This window comes from Eublepharis macularius, chromosome 13, assembly GCF_028583425.1.
Source record: "Eublepharis macularius isolate TG4126 chromosome 13, MPM_Emac_v1.0, whole genome shotgun sequence".
Taxonomy (NCBI): Eukaryota; Metazoa; Chordata; class Lepidosauria; order Squamata; family Eublepharidae; genus Eublepharis; species Eublepharis macularius.
The window spans coordinates 3,464,361-3,486,762 of NC_072802.1; the positions used below are offsets into that span (position 1 = coordinate 3,464,361).

Consider the following 22,402-nt stretch of genomic DNA (forward strand, 5'->3'; position numbering starts at 1 on the left):
GCCCTCCATGTGGAGATGGCAGCACTGGCCTGTTTCAAGGCTTCTGTATGTTTAGGGGTGGAGGGCAGATGTCCACTTCAAAGCATAAGGCTTTCTGTGCATTTGACTATGTTTCTGTCTATTGGTGCATCCTCTGCCGTGAAGGGATCTCGAGGGAAACCTACTCCATATCGTGCAACGTTCTGACTTCCACGGATGCAACCAGATCACAGTTCTGTGAGTACAGTTTTCTCCTTGCCTGATGGTCTCTTCTGAGTGATGACATTTTACCTGCGTCTCTCTCCCCTCCCCGTATTGGGAAAAATTTCCATGAGTTCTGATGGCCGGAGTATCAGTTGATCAGATACATAACAGGATTCATTATCACCTTCTTTTGATTAATATTCTTGACTTAATGTGAAATCAGTATTACAAAGACAAAATATTACAGAGATCAATACAGCTGTGACTGGTCATTTTGCTCAGTAATGTCACAAAATGTGTTTCTCGCAGTTCACTGATATTTCCCCCCTCTCCATATGTGCTTGTATAGCTACTGACTCGATTCACTTTGTGCATCTGATGGAGCAGGCTCTAGTTCATGGAAGCTTCTGCTTTGAGGTGCCACAAGACTCCTTTTGGTTGGAGCACTAGCATATCTCTCACACACAAACATCGTTTTCCCCGGGGAAAGTTTAGCATAGAGCACAAGAGGTTTTATGCAGGCTTAAGCACAAAAGTGTTCTCCAAGGATTAGTGGGCCAGAGAAGCAGTGCATTATTGTTCTACCTTTGAAATATAAAAACCTACAAGAATCTGGTCTCCAGTGCTGCTCAAAACACCTGGACCCCTTTTAAGGCAGAAAGTAAAGACAAAATATAATCAGGATGGACTGGCCACTTAATTTAAAGGGAAAGAACCTGGAGGGTCTGCAATGAATAGTAAGGAGCAATGGGAGCCAAGCTCTGGTATCTCTACCAGCAAGCAGTAATATGGATTACCTGTAAAGGGGTAGAAAGCCTTCTGGAGAGAGAGAGAGAGAGAGAGAGAGAGAGAGAGAGAGGCCTTCAAAGTCAGCGTTGACTTATGGCGACCCCTAGTGGGGGTTGGCCATTGCCTGCCTCGGCCTTCGTCTTTGTTGGAGGTCTCCCATCCAGGGCCGGTGCCAGAGGTTCTGGCGCCCGAGGCGGCACACGCGTGCTCTGCGCGCGCGCGCCCACCACGGACTGCGTGATGACATCATCACAGATGTCATCACGTGCTGCAGGGAGGCTGGGCAGCTCGCGGAGCCCCAAGCAGAGAAGCTTCAAGCTGCTGCTGGGGCAGTGCGCGGAGGCTGCTCCGTGAGCCACCCCAGCAACAGCTCACGGCTTCTGCGCCCGGCTGGGGCAGAGGAGCGTGCAGCGGAGCTGGCGTGGCTGGCAGCAGCAGCAGCAGCTGCAGCCAGCCAGCCAGCCCCGTGCCGCCGCTGCCACATGCCCCAGCCGAGCACAGAAGCTGCGAGCCACGGCTGGGGCAGCACGCGGACACTGCTCCGTGCACCACCCCAGCAACAGCTCACGGCTTCTGCGACCGGCTGGGGTGGAGGAGCACGCAGCAGAGCTGGCGTGGCTGGCTGCTGGCTGCTGCTGCAGCTGCTGCTGCAGCCAGCCAGCCACCTCCGTGCCGCCACTGTCACGCACCCCAGCTGGGCGCACAAGCAGCGAGCCGCTGCTGGGACGGCGCCCGGAGGCTGTGACCGGCTGGGGTGTGTGGTGGCGGCAGCGGCGGCAGCAGCACGGAGCTGGCTGGCTGGCTGCAGCAGTAGCTGCATCCCAGTCATGCCAGCTTCACTGCGCACGCCTCCGCCCCCAACACCCCCTCTGGCGCCCCTCCAAAGCTCGCACGCCTGAGGCCACCGCCTACCTGGCCTCCATGGGCGCGCCGGCCCTGCTCCCATCCAATTACTAACCAAGGCTGAAGAGTGTTTCCCTCTCCTCAAATGTCCATGTCCCCTGCAGACTGTGTGCTTCTGGGAGGCTCTTTTTTCTGTGGCTGGGCTCCATTAGGATGCAAATGCGTATTGGCGCCGGATATCAAAAAGTACAACTATGATATTCCCTCATCCTTAAACAACAGAAATGGCACCAGAGGTGTTTTTAAAATTCCAAAAATAACGAACTAGTTTGTTTATTTTCGAGGGGAAAGGTCAGGTGATATCAGGTGTTGAACATTTCTGAGGAAATTCAACACAAACACACACACATATCTGAGATAAAATCAGAACATATAAAGACTTCAATTCTTATGCTCTTCACTGTTATTTCAGGCTTCTGTTTTGAGGCTTTGGTTCCCTCGTTTTCCCCCAAGCCCTGTAGTATACTTTCTTTTAGTATTCTCTTTCTCTTCTGGAGTTAGGAATGCTGGTATTCACTTTTTAGTGCCCCATTCCCCTTATCTGCACACGCCCATGTTTTACTTCAGTCATTAACTGAATGTGAAGGTCTCCTCAGGCCTTATCTGTATCACTCTTGACCAGGGATCTCTTCTCTCTGCAGAGCCACCTCACTGTTCGACTGGGTAGGGGAAATCTCATCTCCTTAGAAGATCGATCTCCTTTTCCTAGGCCCGTCCGGGAGTCTGCACCTACTTCCCAAACCTCCTTGCCAACTTTCCCCAGTTCTCCTGTGGGTGTTTAAACTGCTCTCTGTTAGGACTCCATCTCCGAACCCTTCACACTCGATCTCTCTCTGCTGGGACTGAAAACTGACCCTCCTCTTTCCAGCTCATTCCACTCAGATCCCTTGGAGTAGCCTGCACTCAGCTCTCTGATCCTGTGAAGAATGAACCCTTAACAGTGCCGCTGCAGCTGTGTATACGGCACTTCCAGGCTTTTTAAAACATGCCATCCGTCACAACAGCATACATGCCCAGTCTGCAAAGCAAATTTCTCAAAGAGAGAATACTAGGCAAAAATTGCATTTCACCTGCTGGTAATGCTGGGCCACCCATCATCTCTCCTGTAGTGCTGCCCTCAGAGGAGGCAACAGGGAGGCAGTGCCCGTCATTTGTGCTGCTGATCAGATCTGGCTTGCAGCTCTGCTTGGGTTTGCTCCTGGCCATTTTAACTCCCCAGTCCACTAACTCTGTGTATGGAAGTCTGGTGTAACATGAAATTGCTTTTGCTCCAAGAGCAATCTGCTGTAGTCAAGTCTGCATATGCGTTCTGCACGCTGGTCTTTTTCATAAAGCTCCAAAACATCCTTTCCACCCTGCCCCCTTTTGTATTGAGCATTCAGATTGCAGTTTTGTAGGACTTGAAACATTGTCCACTCTTTGGGGATTTTAGTTGCCCCTAAGAAAAGGTATGGCACTCCTAGGACTTGAGGTGTTCCCCTACAGCTGGTTGGGCTCAGCCCTGAATGTCCTCTTCATGAATGCTCACATTTGTCCAACAGTTTCTTGTTGCCTCTTTTAGGGCCAAACTACAAGTGACGAATGACACTTGAACGGCAAGTGTATTCCTCCCTGTTCACTTGCCCTCCACTTGCTCTCCACTCGATCCACTTGCCGTTCAAGAGTCATTCGTCACTTGTAGCTTGGCCCTCAGTCAATCTGTTTTGAATCCCCCTTCCTAGCAGCTGAAAAAGCCAAGGATTTCCTCTGGAGAATGTCCTAAGTTGTAGTTTTCCTAAACATGATGGATATAAGCAGACGGCAGAAAACGTTAGCCCTTTTGAGACCTCATGAAGGGATTCAATAAACTTGCACAGCGCGTGTATATTACTCCTCTACACAGGCTACAAATTGTCCATGGAACAGGCCTGGAATGTGTCCTTCCTCTCTCAAGAGTCGGTGGGGAATCATTGCTCAATGCCATGGGAATGTAGCGCTGGCTTGGCTCCCGGAGACATCCCTTCTGCTGCAATCTTTCCCCTTTCTCTCTTTGTGTGTACAGGAAGACCCTCCACCCAAGTGGTCGGTACAAGGTGATATAAATAACAAGATCTGAAAAGCTCTGATGCTAGAAGGGGCTAGGAGAAAGGCCATTCCTTTACTAGAAGGTTGATAACCCCCATCCTATGCATTCTTCAGTTTCTCAGCCTTCTGACACGGGCACATTTGCCATAAAATTGGGTGCATGCTTCACTTTTACACCCATGTGAAGACTGACCCTTGGAGGATTCATTCCATGTATTTCCATGTGCATTCAAGCAGAAATATGGCAACTCTTTGGGTTCACAGGGAAATCAGTGTGTGCGTGCATGATGTCGCTGTTTGGGAACTACCAGTAAAGGGAGTGATTCTAGGCATGGGAAACTCCTTGGAGATTGCTACCATCTCCCCAGAATGAGTGCTTCTGGGGAGTCCTCAGTTGTTGGAAGCTCTTCTCTCTGTGGCTGCACTCAAGCTGGATACAGATGTGCACTGGAAGCTGATAACAAAAGCACAGCTTGCATGCCTGTTCTTCAGAGCAAAACTCTCAAAGAAAGGCAAGACTTGCACATAGGTGGCTGGTAATGTATTGTGTCCAGGTAGAATACCCCCTCCACTTCCCTCCTCTGACAATTTGCTTTCCAGAGGAACAAATTTTCATTTGAGGCATCTTTACCATCCTGTTTATGAGGGTTACCACTCAACATGTGTAAGCAGTCAGCCCCGCCTCCACCATCTTTAATAGCCATTTTGACATGGCTGCTTGTGATATTAAATGGTACCAGGCCTCTGGATTTAAAATGGCAGCTTGTATTGCAGCCAGAGGAACTCCAGCTAACAGTTGCTGAGTCCCTCCCCGGAGACCCAGGCATGACTAGAATGCCGCACAGGAATGCGGAGAGATTCATGGTGATTAGTTTTGCAGTCTCCCCAGACTCTAAGGAATCCAGTGCAACAAAGGTCTCGCAGAGTCATCCCCACTTAACACATTCCTTTCCCTCCTTCTGTGATGAGATCTCCTGTCCTTGATTGAGGAGCTAATCAGATGACATTCATAAGTATTTACAGTTCATTCATGGGCAGGTATATTCCCCAACCAAATTCATCAACTTCGCTTTGGTGGACTTCGTTAACAAACTGCCTCTTTGTGCAGTGCTAGAACAAACTCTGCATTCTCTTTCCGGCAGCTACCAATCAAGGTAATCAAACCTTTTGTTGGTCCCAGGAACTGGCCGTTGGAGTCTTTGTTCTAACAACTAGGTGGGCTCGCCCAGCTCAGGGCATGTTTTGCCTATAAAGGTAGTGCCCCGGCCCCATTCAAATTGAACATGCTTACTGGATCCAAAGCACTGTTCCCTTGAGGTTTGCCCTCAGCCTCTTGCTCTCCTGGCCGAGAATGCTGGCGTTTGAAGCTCTCCCTCCGTGGACTTCCCTGCTCTCCGGATAGGTAATTATCGCCTTGCAACCCCTCAAATCTATTCCATCTTCACCACTGTTTTTCCTAGGCCTCTTGTGTGTTTGCTTACAATCTTGTGTGTGTGCATTTGCCCCTCGAATAAAACAATTATCCTTTAATTAAGAACACCGGTTTCGTGTGTGTATCATTGGGAAAGGACTTTGTAAATTATTGGTGAACAAGATCATGTGGTTACCGGCCTCTGGCATAGCTGTCTTCCTTGCTTGCGAATTCTCCCACTCTATTTACTCGCATGGAGACCAATTCAGGTAACACATGGAGGCTGTCCCTAGTTTTTTTTAGAGATTGAAGCCGGGTGTGAGAGACTCATAATGGGGACACCCATTTCACAGTTGCTGTGTTTGAAAGAGAGATCTAAGAGAAGCCAAAAACAGGAGTGTGTCTCAGGGGCCTTAGACACTTGGGCACGTCAGACTAACCCCAAGAGTGCTCCGGAGAAGAAGGGGTGAGTGTAGGATGCTGTTGTCCTGCCTTCCCTTTGCAAAGAAATAACTACTTTCCTCCTCACCGGGAGAAAGCATTTGTCATCATTCTGTCTGGTTTGCTTGGAGATGTGAGTCCAAAGTCCTTTATTTCAACATCAAAGAACCATAAATAAGCACTAAAAGGGAGGTGTAAACATATCCTGCCCTGGACGTTGCACACACAACAATTTTATGAGGGAGACAAAACAGACCAGGCCCATCACAGGGAATGGAGGCGAGGGCCAAGACTCCTTGTCCATGTCTGTCTCTCTCTCTCTCTCCATGGCTTGAGAAAAGGATGGGAGTAGGCAGGCTATGAAAGAGTGAGCGAGAGAAGGGAGAGGTCCTCCTAATTCTTTATCACGCCTATTTGCCCATGCTTCTGATTTTACCTGAGTAACAGTGCAATCCTAAGCTATTACTCCAGCGCAGCTTCAGTGCCCTTAGACTGGCACTACTATTCTGCTCCCTGGTTTGTATTTTCAAATAGTTTGATACATCTCAGGAGGTGGGAAGGGAATTGGGGGTATTAGAGATGTAGCTGTGTGGAGGTGTATAAAATGAACGCAAAGTGCTCTGTAGTGCTCACACAACATGCAATGTGGGTGTTTCTTTTTAGCACTTGAGGAACACAGGAATCCTGCTCGTATAATACCACAACACACATCCTGTCACAGGCAGGCAGCAAAAAACAATTTAGCTGTATTTTTAAAATGTTAATCTTTATACATTATGTTTATATAAAGAGTTAAAATTGTCAATATCTTATTGAACCACACCCAGTTGGTTTGGCAGCTAGGCTGGTACAGGGAGGACATTTGGGTGTGGAGGGGGGCTGGCATTGCACAACCCTGTTAGGGTATTGTTCAGTGCTGCCCACCCCCACTCCCCCCCACTGCTCCTGCTATTCTGTTGAACAAGGCCAGGGTCCCGGGCAGCGAGGGTGGGAGGTTGCCCACCACATATGTTTCATCTGTTGTTTAAGCTTTTTTTGCATATTTTTCTTAAAGGAACAGATGTATTTATAAAATTCTGTTAAAGGGACCACAAACAAAGACAATATGTCAGAATGCGTAATAGGACTGTTCTGCAGGTAATGAATACTTTCTCCATTTTAAGAGATATGTGTTTAGATTATATTTTTCTAAAGAGAAGATTTGATTTTTACTTCTATTTTTGCTCCTCAACCCTCTTGGTTCCATTTTTTGGAGCGAAGGCCAGTGGCAGCCCCCCCCCCCCACTAAGTATCTGGTGGCAAAAACAGATCTCTTGGGGAGCCGGTTGGCTGCTGGTGCTTTGGTGCCTGGCTTCTGCTGTTAGACTGGGATGGGCTTAGCCCTCTCTTAGGCAATGCATTTTGAATATTGCCTCAGGGGCGTGTTGATGGAGAAGCTATACGCAAGAAACGATGCCGTGTGCAGCACTGGTTTTTGTTTACATTCATTTCCTTCCCTTTCCAGAGTTCTGAGTAGGAACAGGATCGAATGGATCCAGGAAGGAACTTTTTCTGAACTAAAAAGTCTGGTGGAACTGTAAGTATCTCCAGGGAGCCTTTCCTGACAAAGTCAGGGCCGTCCTAAGACATTCTGGTGCCTGTGGCAAAATTCAAGTGTTCATTACCTGTATAAACCTGTCCAAGAGGCAGACGTCTCTCTCTCACACACTATTGCCTTTACTTACTTACTTACTTACTTACTACCCTGCCTTTTTCCTCAATGGGGACCCAAAGTGGCTCACATCTTTTTCTTCTCTTTTATCCTCACAACAACACTGTGAAGTAGGTTAAGCTGAGTGTGTGTGACTGACCCAAGGTCAACTAGCAAGTTTCCATAGCAGGACAAGGATTTGAACCTGGGTCTTCCAGATCTTAGTTCAATACTCCAACCACAACACTACACCTGGTTTAATGACACCTCAAGCTTGCCCAATGAGTCTGCCCCCTTCCACCCTGTCATATGTCAATCGTTCCACACCCAATTGAGACTGTTGTCTTATGGAGTGGCCCAGGATGACTTGATCAAGTCCTGACTTGGATAGAGCTGAACAATAAGCATTTCCCCCCTGAACATTGCTGGCTGTCTATAGCAAGGAATCTCCAGGGCTGGTTGGTGTATGTGAAGATGAGAATTAGTGTATCATCACAACTATAGATCCCTGTGACTGGAATCAGAGCTAAAACTGCCAGGTCCATCGGGGAGGTTCTTGGGAAGGATCAAAACCATTCCCAGGAGGACTTGAGCGCGCCAACAGCCAGGGTTAGCAGCAGACTGTCTCAGCCGTGTTTCTTTTCTCCAGTGATTTGTCCTCCAACCAGCTGAAGGAGCTTCTGCCATCATCTCTGAAGGGCCTGCAAGAATTACAGCAGTTGTACGTACCACCACTTGCTCCACTTCTAGCCGAATGTGCCTTGTTTCAAAATAACTAGATCCAAAGCAAATTGGGGGAAATACTGAGGCTACTTCTGATCCAAAATTGCTATAATAAAGTCGAGTGGCTATTCTAATAATTCAGATATTTCATCCAGTTTTGCATGATGTGGATTACCTAACATTATTACCTTAGATTAATGATTAATGAAAAAATAAAGATCCCCCAGATGTTCCAAAACAAAATTGGAAAGGGTTCAATATTCCCGTTTTGTTTACTATTGAAATTTGTGTATTATTTTGTTTCATATGTGAATTTTAGATCCCTCCCCCCACACACCCCAAACATCTGTGCCGTCTTTTCTTGCAGGAACATTTCAAATAACCCTCTGCACCTGGTCTTTCCGGATGAATTTGACTACGTGCCCCGGCTACGCTCGCTGTGAGTATCGTGGACTTCGATTCAGAATTGTATTCTGCTGATGCTGACAACGGAAGGGAAAGAGTCTGATGATTTTTTTTAAATTTTTTTTATTGGAATTAGAAATATTTTGTCATTTATAACAATCAAATTACTTTAATATTCCAGTTCTAACCCCCTCCCTTCCCCCCCCATTTGTTGACTTCCAACAGTTTTCCAACCCTTTGTCTATTCTTCCCCTACTCATTTCAACTTATTTTGTCAATTAAACATATACTTTCACACTCTTCTAAGCTAGTCTATTATAACACAGTACTAAGTCAATTTCCCTTCACTTATCAATTTACTAATACATTCCTGGCATGTTATTCAATAGTAATAATACTGGTAATATTCTCAATATCCTGTACTCAAACTTATTCATTCTAATGTCATCAATATGGGACAAACAATTTATCCCTCCCTATACCTAACTTGAGTACTCATAAGTGATGAATACATTTATAAGTCAACCAATTTAACTTATACTCTATATGTTACTCTTTACTTCCTCTTATATCTCTTATATCTCTTATCTTTATAACATAAAGTCAATCACTTTGACTCATATTCTACACATTTCTAAATATACCTATAAACACAATATACATTCGACATAAGTCAATCAATTTGACCCATGTTCTGCACATTTCTAAATATCGCTATAACCAAAAATACCTTCAGCATAAGTCAATCAATTTAACCTATATTCTATATGCTACTTCTCATTCCCCCCCTTGTATTCATGAATTTTAATTCTGTTAATTCTCAATTACAGCCCTATCTGCCAGCAACATAATTATTAATTAATTTCTATTCTTATATATCACATAATAACTATTACTCAATACTGTATAGAATAATCAAATAGAATAATTGCTTAGTAATTCTTCTTTAACTCTCCTCCCCCCGGTATAGTCACTTCTCTCTTCTTTTGTTTTTCTTCAATAATTTTCAAACTGCCACAGTTCTCCTCCCACCTCCCATTTTTTCACCAAATATTGTTTCAGCTTCTCCCAATCTGTGTTAAACTGTCCTGGATCAAGGTCTCTTAGTTTTCTTGTCAGTTTATCCATCTCCGCCATGTACAGCAATTTGTGAATCCAGTCCTCGATAGTTGGCACTTCTTGTACTTTCCACTTTTGCGCATACAGAAGTCTAGCCGCTGCTGTCATGTAAAAAAGCAATGTCCTATGTTGTGCTGGAATATCTTCCATTCCCAAGTTCAGTAGCAGGAGTTCTGGGTTCTTATTAACTTGAAACTGTAAAATCTCACTTATTACTCTTATTATTTCCCCCCAGTACTGCCTGACTACCTCACAAGTCCACCACATATGGTACAAAGATCCTTCATGCTTTTTACATTTCCAGCATTTATTAGACGTGTTCACATTCCCTAGCGCAATTTTCTTTGGTGTCAGGTACCAACGATAGATCATTTTATAGACATTCTCTTTAATGTTAGTGCATGTCGTAATCTTCAAAGTATTTTTCCACAAATATTCCCACGCCTCCATTGTTATTTCTTTATTAAAATTTATAGCCCACTTCACCATTTGCACCTTAACTACCTCTTCTTCAGTATACCATTTTAACAACACTTTATAGACCTTTGAAATTTCCTTTTTGTCTTCTTGTAAAATTACTTCCTCCAAGTCCGAGTTCTCCATTCTTATCCCTCCCTTGGCACAATCCGATTTATAAAGGTCTCTGAGCTGTCTATATTGAAACCAGTCATAGTTTGGAGACAACTCTTCTTGCGTCTTTATTCTTAATTTAGAAAATTCTATTCGTGTTATCTCCTTATACGTTAAACACTGTTGTTCATTATCAACAGTTCTCGGATCTATCGCTTCATAAGGAACCACCCAGGATGGAATTCCTTCTTGTAGGTGATCTCTGTACTTTTTCCATATTGTGAAGAGGCTTCTCCGAATGTAATGGTGTACAAACATAGAGTCCGCTTTTACTTTATCATACCATAAGTATGCATGCCATCCAAATATTTTTTTATATCCCTCTAAGGCCAGCAATTTGCGATTTTTAAGCATCATCCAGTCCTTCAGCCAAACCAAGAAGATTGCCTCATAGTAAAGTCTTAGGTTGGGCAGTTGCATTCCGCCTCTCTCTTTCGCGTCCTGTAACACTTTCATTTTCACTCGAGGCTTTTTGCCTGCCCAAACAAAGTCCGATATCTTTCTCTGCCATTTCTCAAACTGCTTGGAGTCCCGAATAACTGGTATTGTCTGTAACAAAAACATCACTCTTGGCAGCACATTCATCTTGACTGCTGCAATTCTTCCCAACCATGACAAATTCAATCTATTCCATTTAATCAAGTCTCGCTCTATTTGAGTCCACAATTTCTCATAATTGTTCTTGAATAGATCTATATTCTTTGCAGTCAGTTCAATTCCCAAATATTTCACCTTATTTGTTACTTCACAGTCTGTTATTTCCATAAGTTGCTGTTGTTTTTGTTTAGTCATATTTTTACACAGTATCTTTGACTTCTTTTTGTTTACAAAAAAACCTGCCAAGTCTCCAAATTCTGTGATTTTTTCTATTACCCTTGGCATGTTTTCAATTGGATCTTCCACAATTAACATTATATCGTCTGCAAATGCTCTGACCTTATAGGAAAAGTCTTTTATCTTTATTCCACGGATTGCATTATCTTCTCGGATCTGTATCATCAAAATTTCCAAAACCATTATAAACAACAGTGGAGACAACGGGCAACCTTGTCTTGTACCTTTGCCTATAGTCAATTTCTTAGTCACCTCGTCATTCACCACAATTGCTGCACTCTGGTCTCTGTAGATTTCTTTTACTGCTCTGATAAATCTTTCTCCCAACTGTAGCTGTTCCATAGTGGCGAACATAAAATCCCAGTTCAAATTGTCAAATGCTTTTTCAGCGTCCACAAAGAAGAACCCAACCTCCTTATCACAACGCCTATCATAATATTCAATAGCATTTATAACTGTCCTTAAATTGTCTCTGATTTGTCTATTCGGTAAAAAACCAGCTTGTTCTTCCCCAATAACTTCGGATAGCCATCCCTTTACTCTTTCCGCTAAGATCTTTGCAAAGATCTTATAGTCATTGTTAAGTAAGGAAATAGGTCTGTAATTTTTGACGTTAGTCAAGTCCTGTCCTTCTTTAGGGATCAATGATATATTAGCTTCACTCCAAGTATCTGGAATTCTTTGGTCTCTCATAACACCATTGATCACTTCTTTTAGGAATGACACCAGTTCATTGACCATTACCTTATAAAATTTAGCTGTGAGTCCATCAGGCCCTGGCGCCTTACCCAGATTTGTTGACTGTATTGCCTTCCTTATCTCTTCCTCTGTCACTTCACTATTCAATTTATTTCTCCAATCTTCCGAGATCACTGGGAGCCTCATTTTCCCCAGATATGTCGCTATTGAATCTTTATTCACCTCTTTTTTATTATACAATTTAGCGTAAAATTTGTAGAAGGCTCTACTAATGGCAGTCTGTTCCAGATATACTTTATTATCCTCACATATTTTATTTATTGTCTTCTTCTCCTTTCTCTTCTTCAATTGCCATGCCAAATATTTCCCAGGTTTATTTGCTCCTTCAAACGACTTTTGATTCATTCTCTTCAGATTCCATTCCAGTTCTTTATTATTCATTGCTGTCAACTGTTCTTGTAAAATTTTAATGTCTTGGTAAACTTTCTTCTTCCCTGGTCTTTTCTTTAGTAGTATTTCTTTGGCTTTTATTTTCTCTGTAATCTCCTGTCTCTTCTCCTCTTGTTTTTTCCTGGCTCTTCCGTTTAAGTCCATTAGTATGCCTCTAATTACTGCCTTATAGGTATCCCATACCTTGTTGGTTGGTACTTCTCGATTCATGTTGTATTGTATGAAGAACTTAGTTTCCCTTCTCAACATCTCCAAGTTTTCTCCCTCTTGCAACAAGTCCTCATTTATTCTCCATCCTTTCCTCTTAGTTCTTTTCCCAAACTTCCACATAATTGGATTGTGATCTGAGCCTACCATAGGCATTATTTCCACCTCTTTAGTCCATAACACTAAGTCCTTTGAGGCCCAGATCATGTCGATTTGTGATAAAGTAGAGTGTCTTGCGGAGAAAAATGTGAATTGTCTGCCCTTGGGATTCTGTATTCTCCATACATCTTCCAAAGTTTCCTGCTGCATTAATGCAAAAAAAGTTTTTGGTAGTAGTCCTCTTTTCTTTTGTGCAGTTGCTGATTTCTTGTCCTGCTCCAAATTTGTAACTCCATTGAAGTCTCCTGCAAGAATTATCTGGTCGTAAGAAAGTTCATCTAATTGCTTCCTCAAATCCTCAAAGAAGCTTTCTTTTGCTCCATTAGGTGCATAGATTCCAATCACCAGCACTTTCTTTAAATTCCATGTACATTCCACCGCTAAAAATCTGGCTTCTGGGTCCTTAAACACTAACTTTGGCTGCAGCTCCTCTCTAATATACAAGACCACTACCCTTTTTTTCTTTTTTGTGGCCGCTGCAAAATGAGTGCCCAATTTGCTCAGTTTTAGATATTTTACATCCTGTTTTCTAATATGAGTCTCTTGTAAACAAACAATATCACATTTCTGTTTTAATAGCCAGTGAAAAGTACTTTTTCTCTTATTGGGTGAATTAAGTCCATTTACATTCCAAGATATAACCTTACATTCCATATTCATAGCCTTGTTGCTGGTAAGTCCTTTTCATTGTCCCTCATAAACTTTTCCATTTCAGATTCAAATCTGATGCGCTTTTTCACTCCTCCAAACTCAAATGCCAGTCCTTCCGGTAATTCCCATCTATACCTTATTTTCATGTCCTTCAAAATTTGGACTAAGGCTTTATATTTTTTCCGATCAAGCAACACCGATCTAGGTAACTCCTTCATAATAATCACTGTCTTGCCATCAACCTCCAATGGGTCTTGGAATTGCTTGCTCACAATCATTTCTTTCATATTTCTGGTTGTAAATTGCACAATCACGTCTCTTGGTAACTTCCTCTGGGTCGCAAGTCTTGAGTTTATACGATACACCACATCTAGGATAGCCACGATTTCTTCTTCTTCCTTCCCCAGGTATCCAGCTAACACTTCAGCAACTTGCTCTTGAGCTGTCTTTCCCTCCATCTCCGGCAAACCGCGAAACCTTAGCTGCTTTTCCATATACTTGCTCTCCGCAATAGCCATTCTGCCCCTCATCGTCCTCATATCTGTCTGTTGCGTGTCTGAGAGATTCTCCATCGCCTTCTTCACCACGTTAACTTTTTGCTGTGTTGCTTCCATTCCCTTTTTCATTTCTGCCAATTCACTTTTAACTGTCTCTTTAACTTCTTTGATCTCTTTCACCAGCTCCTGCTGGACCTTTAACATTTCCGAAAATCTTTTGTCTAAATTTTCCATAGCCGTCTGCCACTCTTTTTTCGACATCGTGGGGCTTGACTTGCCTCGCTCCCACGAATCTGCTCGTTTCCTTAACTCCGTGGCGCTTGGCTAAGTGTCCCTTTAATTTAATTTAATTCAAATGTCCCGGTTTCAAAAGGGAAAAAAAAGCACTTACAAAATCCAAAATGCCGGGCGTCTTTTCTCTATGGTTTTTCTATATTTTTGTAATCCAATATGGCATACTTCCTCTTCTGCTGAAGCCCGTGCCCTTCCCTCTTCAAAGATGGCGATTGCCCTCTTCCTGTCTGCCTTAGGGCCGTCTCTCTCCAGCAGCTCTATCACAATTACGTACTTCCTGTTTCCCGTCTCCTCACAGCAGCTCTCGCGATGGTAGAAGCTTTCTCACAGTCTATTATCTCCTCACAACCACAGGTATGAACAACAATCCTCCAATTTCTCTAATTACTTCTTTTAGCTTAGTCCTTTTACTAATCTGTTTCTTGCCGAGTCTTCCTCTACTTTTAATCAAACTGTTGCAGTTTAAAAGTCCCCTTTAATGCTTCTTTACTTTAAGTAATTCGTCCCGTTTCAAGAGATAGTGATCTTTACCTTTTCAAACGTCTTTCTGGGTTGTAATCACTGCTTCAAACTCAGGTTCTCTTTCACCTTCTTTCCTCCTGTTGATGCTTGGGCATGTAGATCTTATGCCTGCCGTCACTGGCCCCAGAACTGCCGCAGAGATGTAGGCCGACCTGTCTTAGGGTGGGACCTCAAGGGACGGGGGAGAGTCCGTTGCGCAGGACCCCCCCTCGCCCGAGATCAACGCGCCCTGAGGTACTTGAGCGTTCAAAGCCTGTTCTCCGCCTGAGAACAGGGGGCCGCGGGCTTGTTTGCCCCCGCCGGTCACTAAAAACAGCAGCCCGGTCAGCTCTGCTCCCAGAGCTGTGTTAGACCTCCATGGATCCCAAACAGGAAGTCAGTCTAATGATTTTTGTTAGTTTAATTGTTTATAGTCCTCCTTTCTCTTTGAGATTCAAGGCAGATTACATCGTGTCAGTCCACACGATGTACATCCGATAGATAATGCAACGGTGTTTGAATTGCAGAAATTTGAAAACAAGCTGAAATCTGAATATAGATCTGAAACAAATAGTGGAAGAGAACACAAGCAATTTGACATTGCATATAAAATAATGAGTTAACTACCCAGTAAGGACATACTTACAGCAGCAGACAGTACTCAGTAGTATAGTCTACAGTCTGTGTCCCTTTATCAAAGCATCTCTATGAACCATTTCTTATAGCACAGCTCTATTTCCTGTGTAAAAATCTTTCCCGAATAATTCCGTTTTGCATAGTTTGCAGAAAGCCAGAAGGGTGTGAGCTTACCTGATACCTTCTGGCATGTTGTTCCATTAGGTGGGGGCTACCACAGGGAACACACGTGCACAGACAGCTGTTGATTTTGCCTATTGGCAGGGTGGCATCTGCAGAAGACCCTGTTCAGATGAGAGAAGCTGCCATGGCAGAGCATAAGGAGAGAGGTGGTCCTGCCGATACGAAGGGCCCCGGAGGACTTGGTAGCCAAAACCTTAAATTGAACCCAGTAACGGATGGGTAGCCAATGGGGTGACTGCAGAATGGGGGTAATATGCCTGCCCTGCCTAGCTCCTGATAAAAATGGAGCTGCACCAGCTGGACTCTCAACTGGAGTTGACTTTGAGGGGAGACCCATGTGGAATGCATGGCAGTAGCCTAGACTCCATGTTGCTGTGGCATGGATCCAGGTGGCCAGATCAGCCATGTCAAGGTATGGGGCCATCTTCTGGGCTAGACTGAGTTGGCAGAAGGCCTTTTTTGCAGCTGCATTAACTGGCTTTTCCAACAATAATGTTGGATCCTGAATAATCCCTAGGCTCTTAACCAAGTCAGTAACGGTTAGTTGAACCTTATTGAAAGTGAGGAGCATAATATTGCCACTTTTCCAGCCAGAATCACTTCTATTAGTCTGGATGCAATGTCAATTCATTTGCTTTCAGCCATTTGATCACAACTGTCAGGCAGTAACGTAAGACCTGTGTTGTATCACCAGGGCATTTGAACAGACAGATTTAGAGCTGGGTGTCATCTGCATGTTGATGACATCCAGTTCTGTAGCTATGAATAGTTTGTCCTAAAGGCTTTTCAATGACATGGGAAATACCCTGCAAAATAATTCCCACACTTAAGACAGCTGGTCTCCAACAGCAACCCTTTGAGTCCCTTCCATGAGGAACAATTTAAACCAGTCCAAGGCACAACCTCTGATACCTACTTCTGCCTCCAAACACATCAACAGGATTGTCTAATCTGTTATATCAAGGTTTGCAGGTAGATCCAGGGGGAGCAATAAGGAGGTGTGGCTTTTGTCTCCATTTAAATGGAGGTCATCAACTGGAGCCACCAGAGCCATCTTCACCCCATTGCCTACCCTGAACCCAGGCTGAAAGGCCCAGAGCACCAGAGTTATCCGAGAAGACCTGGAGCTGCTGGTCTACTGCTGCTCTCTCGATCACTTCACCTAGGAAGGGTAGATTAGAGATTGGGTGATAATTGGCCACGTCATTTTTGTCTAGGGATAATTTTTTTAAGTACTGGGCAGATAACTACCTCTTTGAGTGGTCAGGGGAAGGTGCCATGATTTAATGACTGATTTATTAGGAACTTGGTTTAGAGCTTGTTTTTATGTCACTGAATATGGTTCTTATGATTATTTGATGTTATTGTTTTATCGATGTATTTTTATATGTATGTTGTAATCTGCCCTGAGCATGATGGCGGACTATAAATTTAATAAATAATAATTATTTATAATTATAATTGACATCAAGGCTCATTTATGTTGCTCTTTGGCTTTACAGGAGCATTGAAGGTCTGGAGATACCCAACATCCACAGCCGTATGTTTGAGAAACTTACAGATCTGTCTCACATGTAAGTAGTTGAGGAAGAGTGGCCCAGAGTGTGAATCATGGAGGCCCAAAGGCTGGCATCTGGCCCAGCCCAGCAGCACAGAAGGGAGGCCTGCCAAGCAGCACAGAAGGGAATGCATGTAGGCATCTAAGCGAGCCAAGGCCACTGGTCAATTTGCCTGGGAGCAGAATGAGCAAGACTCGTGTTTTCGGACTGCACCCATTTAGCATCCCAAACACACACTGCCCATTACAGAGTAACATAAGCAAAAGACAGGTTCCTGCCCGGAGTACAATCCCAATTTTGACAGAAAAAACAGTAAAAATATTGAGGTTCTCCAAGAAATAATTTAGACTAATCACAAACATGGCCATTGCCTGGTATGAAAAAGTAATTTGAATTCTTCTTGTACTTACAATATGTTAAATGAACACACAGCTAAGTTTTCACTCATTACAGGTGTTAACTATTTTAGGAAAACCTTGCACTGTAGTGTCCACACAGTACAGCTATTAACTACCTTAGCATCACTACTGGATGGTCTCTGTATTTGTCCTGACCATGAATTTTACCTAATTAGATTTCACGTTGTATTTCCTGCGCCTGCTTGGTTTTATGCCCCCCACATACAACGTCTGCCCAATAAGAATTCACCTGTTGCATCTGAACAAGTGGGCTCTAGTCCATGAATGCTTATGCCGGAGTAGAATTGTGTTAGCCCCCGAGCCACAAGAGTCCCATTTAAATGAATATATATGTTGCCTGTTTTCCATGGGACGTGGCTTTGTTGTGAACCAGCGCTGTAATGATGCCCCTCCTGATATAAGCGATGTATTTCAGAGGTGGACTGTGAGTTATAGCAGGGGGGGGGTGTGCTCTGCAGTCTGCCCCATCTCTAAAGCTTCCTCCAGCCCTGGAACCTGCTGCAGGCAGTGGCCAAAGAGGAATCAGGGAGGAAGACCAAAGCCTGAGGGGAGGGGGCCCAGAGAGGATCCTGGCAAGCTCAGGGCCTGCTCCGCTTCGTGGGCAAGACCTTCAAGGCTCCTCTCTTGCCTCCGGCAGCTACTTGAAGAAGTTCCACTACTGCAGCTTTGCTCCACATGTGCGCCGCTGCAAGCCCCACACTGATGGGATCTCCTCCTTGGAGCACCTCCTGGCCAGCCTCGTCCTGCGCATCTCTGTCTGGCTCATCGCCTGCCTCACCTGCTTCGGGAACATCTTTGTCATCTGCCTGAGATCCTTCGTGGTTCCGGAGAGCAGCAAGCACGCAATGGCTGTCAAGTCTCTCTGCTGTAAGCCGTGGGGGGGGGGGGGCGTGAGCCACTGGGCCAGGGCAGAGGCAGGCAGGCTCTGCTCCCGAGTAGTCCCATGACAGGGTGGATGGTATCTGCAGCCAAGAGCAGCATGGCTCGAGACAGGGTGAGCAATCAAAGGCACCCCTCCGAGCTGGACGGAGGTTCGGCCTGACACAGCACGGGGAATGGGCCAGTCCTATGCTGCAGTTCTCATGGGGCCAGGACTTTGCCCTGGAGAAATTCCTGGAGATTTGTGGGAACAGGAGGGATCATGTCAGCGAGGTCTGAAGCCATATGGTCCACCCTCCAAAGCAGCTGTTTTCTCCAGGGGGGGTGGATCTGTGCTGTCTGTAATTCTGGGAGATCTGCAGGCCACACACGGAGATGGGAAACCTTAGGGGTGATGCTTACGTGGCTAGAGGAATTAAGAGGGACCCCCAATAGTGGTGGGGGGCAGAACTTGCTGTGCTTGAACCTGGCTGGTTTGGGGCCTGTTGTGCTGCTGTTCCAACGATGAACTTATTTGGAGCTACTCTGGAGTGTCTCATCCAAAGGTTTTGGCCCCCAGCCCCTCCCTGAGCAGCTGCAGCCATTCCTGGCCGCTGTCTCGTTCCTTCCATCAGAAATCCCTACCAGCCAGTCTTTTGGTACAGAACAAGGAAAGCCCAGAGGGGAGGAAGCATGCCCCGTTTCTCCTGTCTTTTCCGCTCTGGGGCCCATTATGTTTCCTAACCTTGCCATTCTTTTCAGAGCTCCCCCAAGGCCTGGAAGTCAGAGGCCTTCTTTAGAGAACAGTTGCACTGGAGCATCAGGATTGCCTGGCACAGCTCATGTGGACTGCTGCTCTCCAGAGCCAGCTCACACCTGGAGCAGCCCCTCCCCGTATGAGCCCCCTCCCCCCCGTGCGCTCTTTTCACCACGTGCCCTGGGGGGTCTTGGTGCAGGTCTTCATTCCCAGGCTCGCTGCCACTTCTCAGTGCATTTCATTGCTCTCTCAGGCGATGGGTGCTTTCAGCTCATTCTGCTAATGCTTCTGTTGGGGGTGGCAAACCACTGGCCCTTGCTCAGGTGGACATGGCAGATGGTCAGAACATCAGGAGGGTGGTGGCCACAGCCAGTTGGAGCCGACGGCAAATGAGGCTGAGAACTGCAAAGCCAAAGCAGGAGAAGGGAAATGGTTCTGAGAACAGCACCATGGAAACCTGTGCCCAAATTCACTGAAATTGGGAGGAGGAGCTTTCCGAGGCTTGGACAAACAGGGCAAGGGGAGCCCACAGGGTCATATGCAAGGTGGGCTGCAGCAGCTATTTTCCATTCTAGCACAGGCCTGCCAAACTCCGTGGGAGTATCCGAAGAGGGCTCAGCACAAACAGGGTTTAGAAGAAGAGTATATCGTATTTTTGTGTTTTTCCTCATGCTACTTAACTCTTGATTTAACACATTGCTGCCTGAGTTTTTGTGAGCTGAACCTGGATTTTTAAAAAAACTGCCTAGACATCTTCCTAGGAGGAGCTCATGTTCTTCTTTCTGTTTCTGCCCAGTTGCTGATTGTCTTACAGGCGTCTATCTCTTCCTCCTCGGCATTTTTGACCTCACGTTCTCAGGAGAGTACAATCAGCATGCCCGAGCCTGGGTGGCCAGCCTGCCCTGTCAGCTGGCGGGAGGCCTGGCCATGCTCTCCTCTGAAGTCTCCGTCCTGCTGCTCACTTACATGACCCTGGAGAAATACCTGTGCATCGTGTTCCCATTCAGCCACTACGGGGCAGGAAGGAGGCGGACCCTTTCCAACCTGGCTGCCATCTGGCTTCTGGGCTTTTCTCTGGCGCTGGTGCCTTTCCTCGCTTTTAAGAATTACTACGGCACGAACGGCGTGTGCTTCCCACTCCATTCTGACGGGACAGAGAGCTGGGCTGCTCGAGGCTATTCTGCAGGGATATTCCTGGGTAAGGGCTCGTGGAGATGCTCCGCTTCTGTTCTTGTGGGAATCACAATCCTAAAAACACTTCCCTGGGAGCAAGCACGGTTGAATAACATGGAACTTACATCTGAGTAGACTTGTTTCAGGTTGCTTCCTAAGTTGTTTAAGGAAAGGATGAAGAGCCATAGGGCAGGGAGCTCGCACAGAGGTGCCGATTTGTTTGTGTGCGTGTGCTGTGGGAGCCAAGCCAACGCGTGGCATAAAAGCCCCAACAGACAACCTGCAGAATAAAGGGAGGGTTGTGCCGGGGAACAGGCTGAAGCAGGTGAGCAGTCTGGCCTGACCAGGGCCACTTCAGCCTGCTTGTGCACAGCAGTGGCACGTTGCCCACTGGTTGGCTGTTACGGCTTTGCCAGCACAGCTTTGGTGGTTCTTTCAATGGCAAACAGGCACATAAAAGAGAATTGGCTGACCTCCACCACCACCACCACCACATTCGATTTATATACCGCCCTTCAGGACGACTTAACACCCACTCAGAGCGGTTCACAAAGTATGTCATTATTATCCCCACAAGAAAACACCCTGTGAGGCGGGAGGGGCTGAGAGAGCTCTGAGAGAGCTGTGACTGGCCCAAGGCCACCCAGCTGGCTTCAAGCGGAGGAGGGGGGAATCACACCCGGTTCTCTTAACCACTACACCAAACTGGCTCAATGGTATGACTCGGTCATATCTCACACATTCTCTGGCTGTAATACTTCCAGCCCTCTGAGGCAAGTCAGTAGCAATGGCTGCATATTGCAGAGAGAGGGAGGCTTGCCTGTCGCCTCCTCGTGAACCGAACCGAGGACTCCCAAGCCACTATCCGCATCTCGAGCGTTCCCTTGTGCTGGCTCTCTGACTCGCAGCAGTTTGTGTGTCAAAGCATGTTTCTTCCTTCGTTATCCTATGTTGTTTAAGCAAGATTTGGAATCAGCCCCCATTTTCTCAAAAGTTTGGTTCTGCTCTAAAAAGCATCCACTCTGAAGGCAATTCATATTTCTGTTTCTCTCCACCTTGGACTGGCAGGTTTGAACCTCATTGCCTTTATCTGTGTAGTCTGTGCTTACACACACATGTTCTACTCTGTCCACACAAGTGCAGCCAGGACAGCGGAGTGCAATGTTTTCTCCATGGACGTGACCATCGCCAAGAGGTTCTTCTTCATTGTTTTCACCAATGCCCTCTGCTGGATCCCCATCTTCATCCTAAAGCTTCTTTCCTTGCTGAATGTGGACATTCCAGGTAGCTGCCTTGACTTACCTACTGCACCTACAAACACTGCTTCCAGGAAGTGCTACGTCACTGTCATGCTGCCGTGTCCAGCCCACTAAAACAGCCCTCCACTAAAAACAACTGTCCCTTTTCCAGCACTGGTTCCAGGTTTGGAGGGGTGGTACACTTGGCAGGCAGTGCCCAGCGGCCCACTTCATGCTTCCTCATGTGTCCAGGCACCAGCAGCAATCTGGGACTCCAATGCGCCTGCAGCACTCTCCCAGCCTTCCCAACCTCCTGAGGGGTTTTTCCTCCCACTTTCGGTACACCAGTGCCACCACCTGGCCTTTGTAGGAATTACCCACGGAGAAGACCAGGGCTCCCAACTCTTCCCTGCATTGCCATTCTAAGGCCCTGTCTCCCCTACCCGGCATCTAATTACCACTGGGTCAGGTCACTGCACTTATGTACAACTGAGCAATTAGCAACTGACTGTCCCCCCTCCTTCTCCTGGTGCCTATTTTAAATAGCATGTTTGAATGGTGGAGGCGTATGTGGTACAGAGAACAACTATCAACATTAAAAATTATAAAGCATTTATTAAGAAGAAAAACGTCCACACTCTCTCATCACAGCAACAGATCGCTGTACACGCCCTGGCAGCTCTTATTCTAAGGCAGGGTCTTTAACTCAGAAATTCCAGTGTTCTAAAAGCATCAGTCTTGATTCAGGCAGGCAGCTCTCCACATGTTAATGGTGGCCTTCAGCAGGAGCCCAAGCACATGAGCGCTCCTTCTTCTTAGATGGGATCAGCCAGGGAGACCTTCCCCTCCATGCCAAGGGGTTTTATTGTCAAGTTTGCCCACCCGCTGTAGGTCAAAAAAAGCCTTTCCTGGAATCTCCAGGAAGAGAC

General features: G+C 45.8%; 1 protein-coding gene across 1 annotated transcript in view; it reads left to right on the forward strand.

Moving 5' to 3' along the window:
* LOC129341308 (relaxin receptor 1-like) overlaps positions 1–22,402 on the forward strand; it is a 54,747-nt gene that overhangs the window by 28,557 nt on the left and 3,788 nt on the right. Inside the window, exons 8-14 of the mRNA XM_054996432.1 lie at positions 145–216; positions 8,131–8,202; positions 8,572–8,643; positions 16,972–17,043; positions 18,085–18,314; positions 19,859–20,260; positions 21,304–21,519. Coding sequence (XP_054852407.1) covers positions 145–216; positions 8,131–8,202; positions 8,572–8,643; positions 16,972–17,043; positions 18,085–18,314; positions 19,859–20,260; positions 21,304–21,519 — 1,136 coding nt within the window. The remainder of the gene's footprint in view (positions 1–144; positions 217–8,130; positions 8,203–8,571; positions 8,644–16,971; positions 17,044–18,084; positions 18,315–19,858; positions 20,261–21,303; positions 21,520–22,402) is intronic.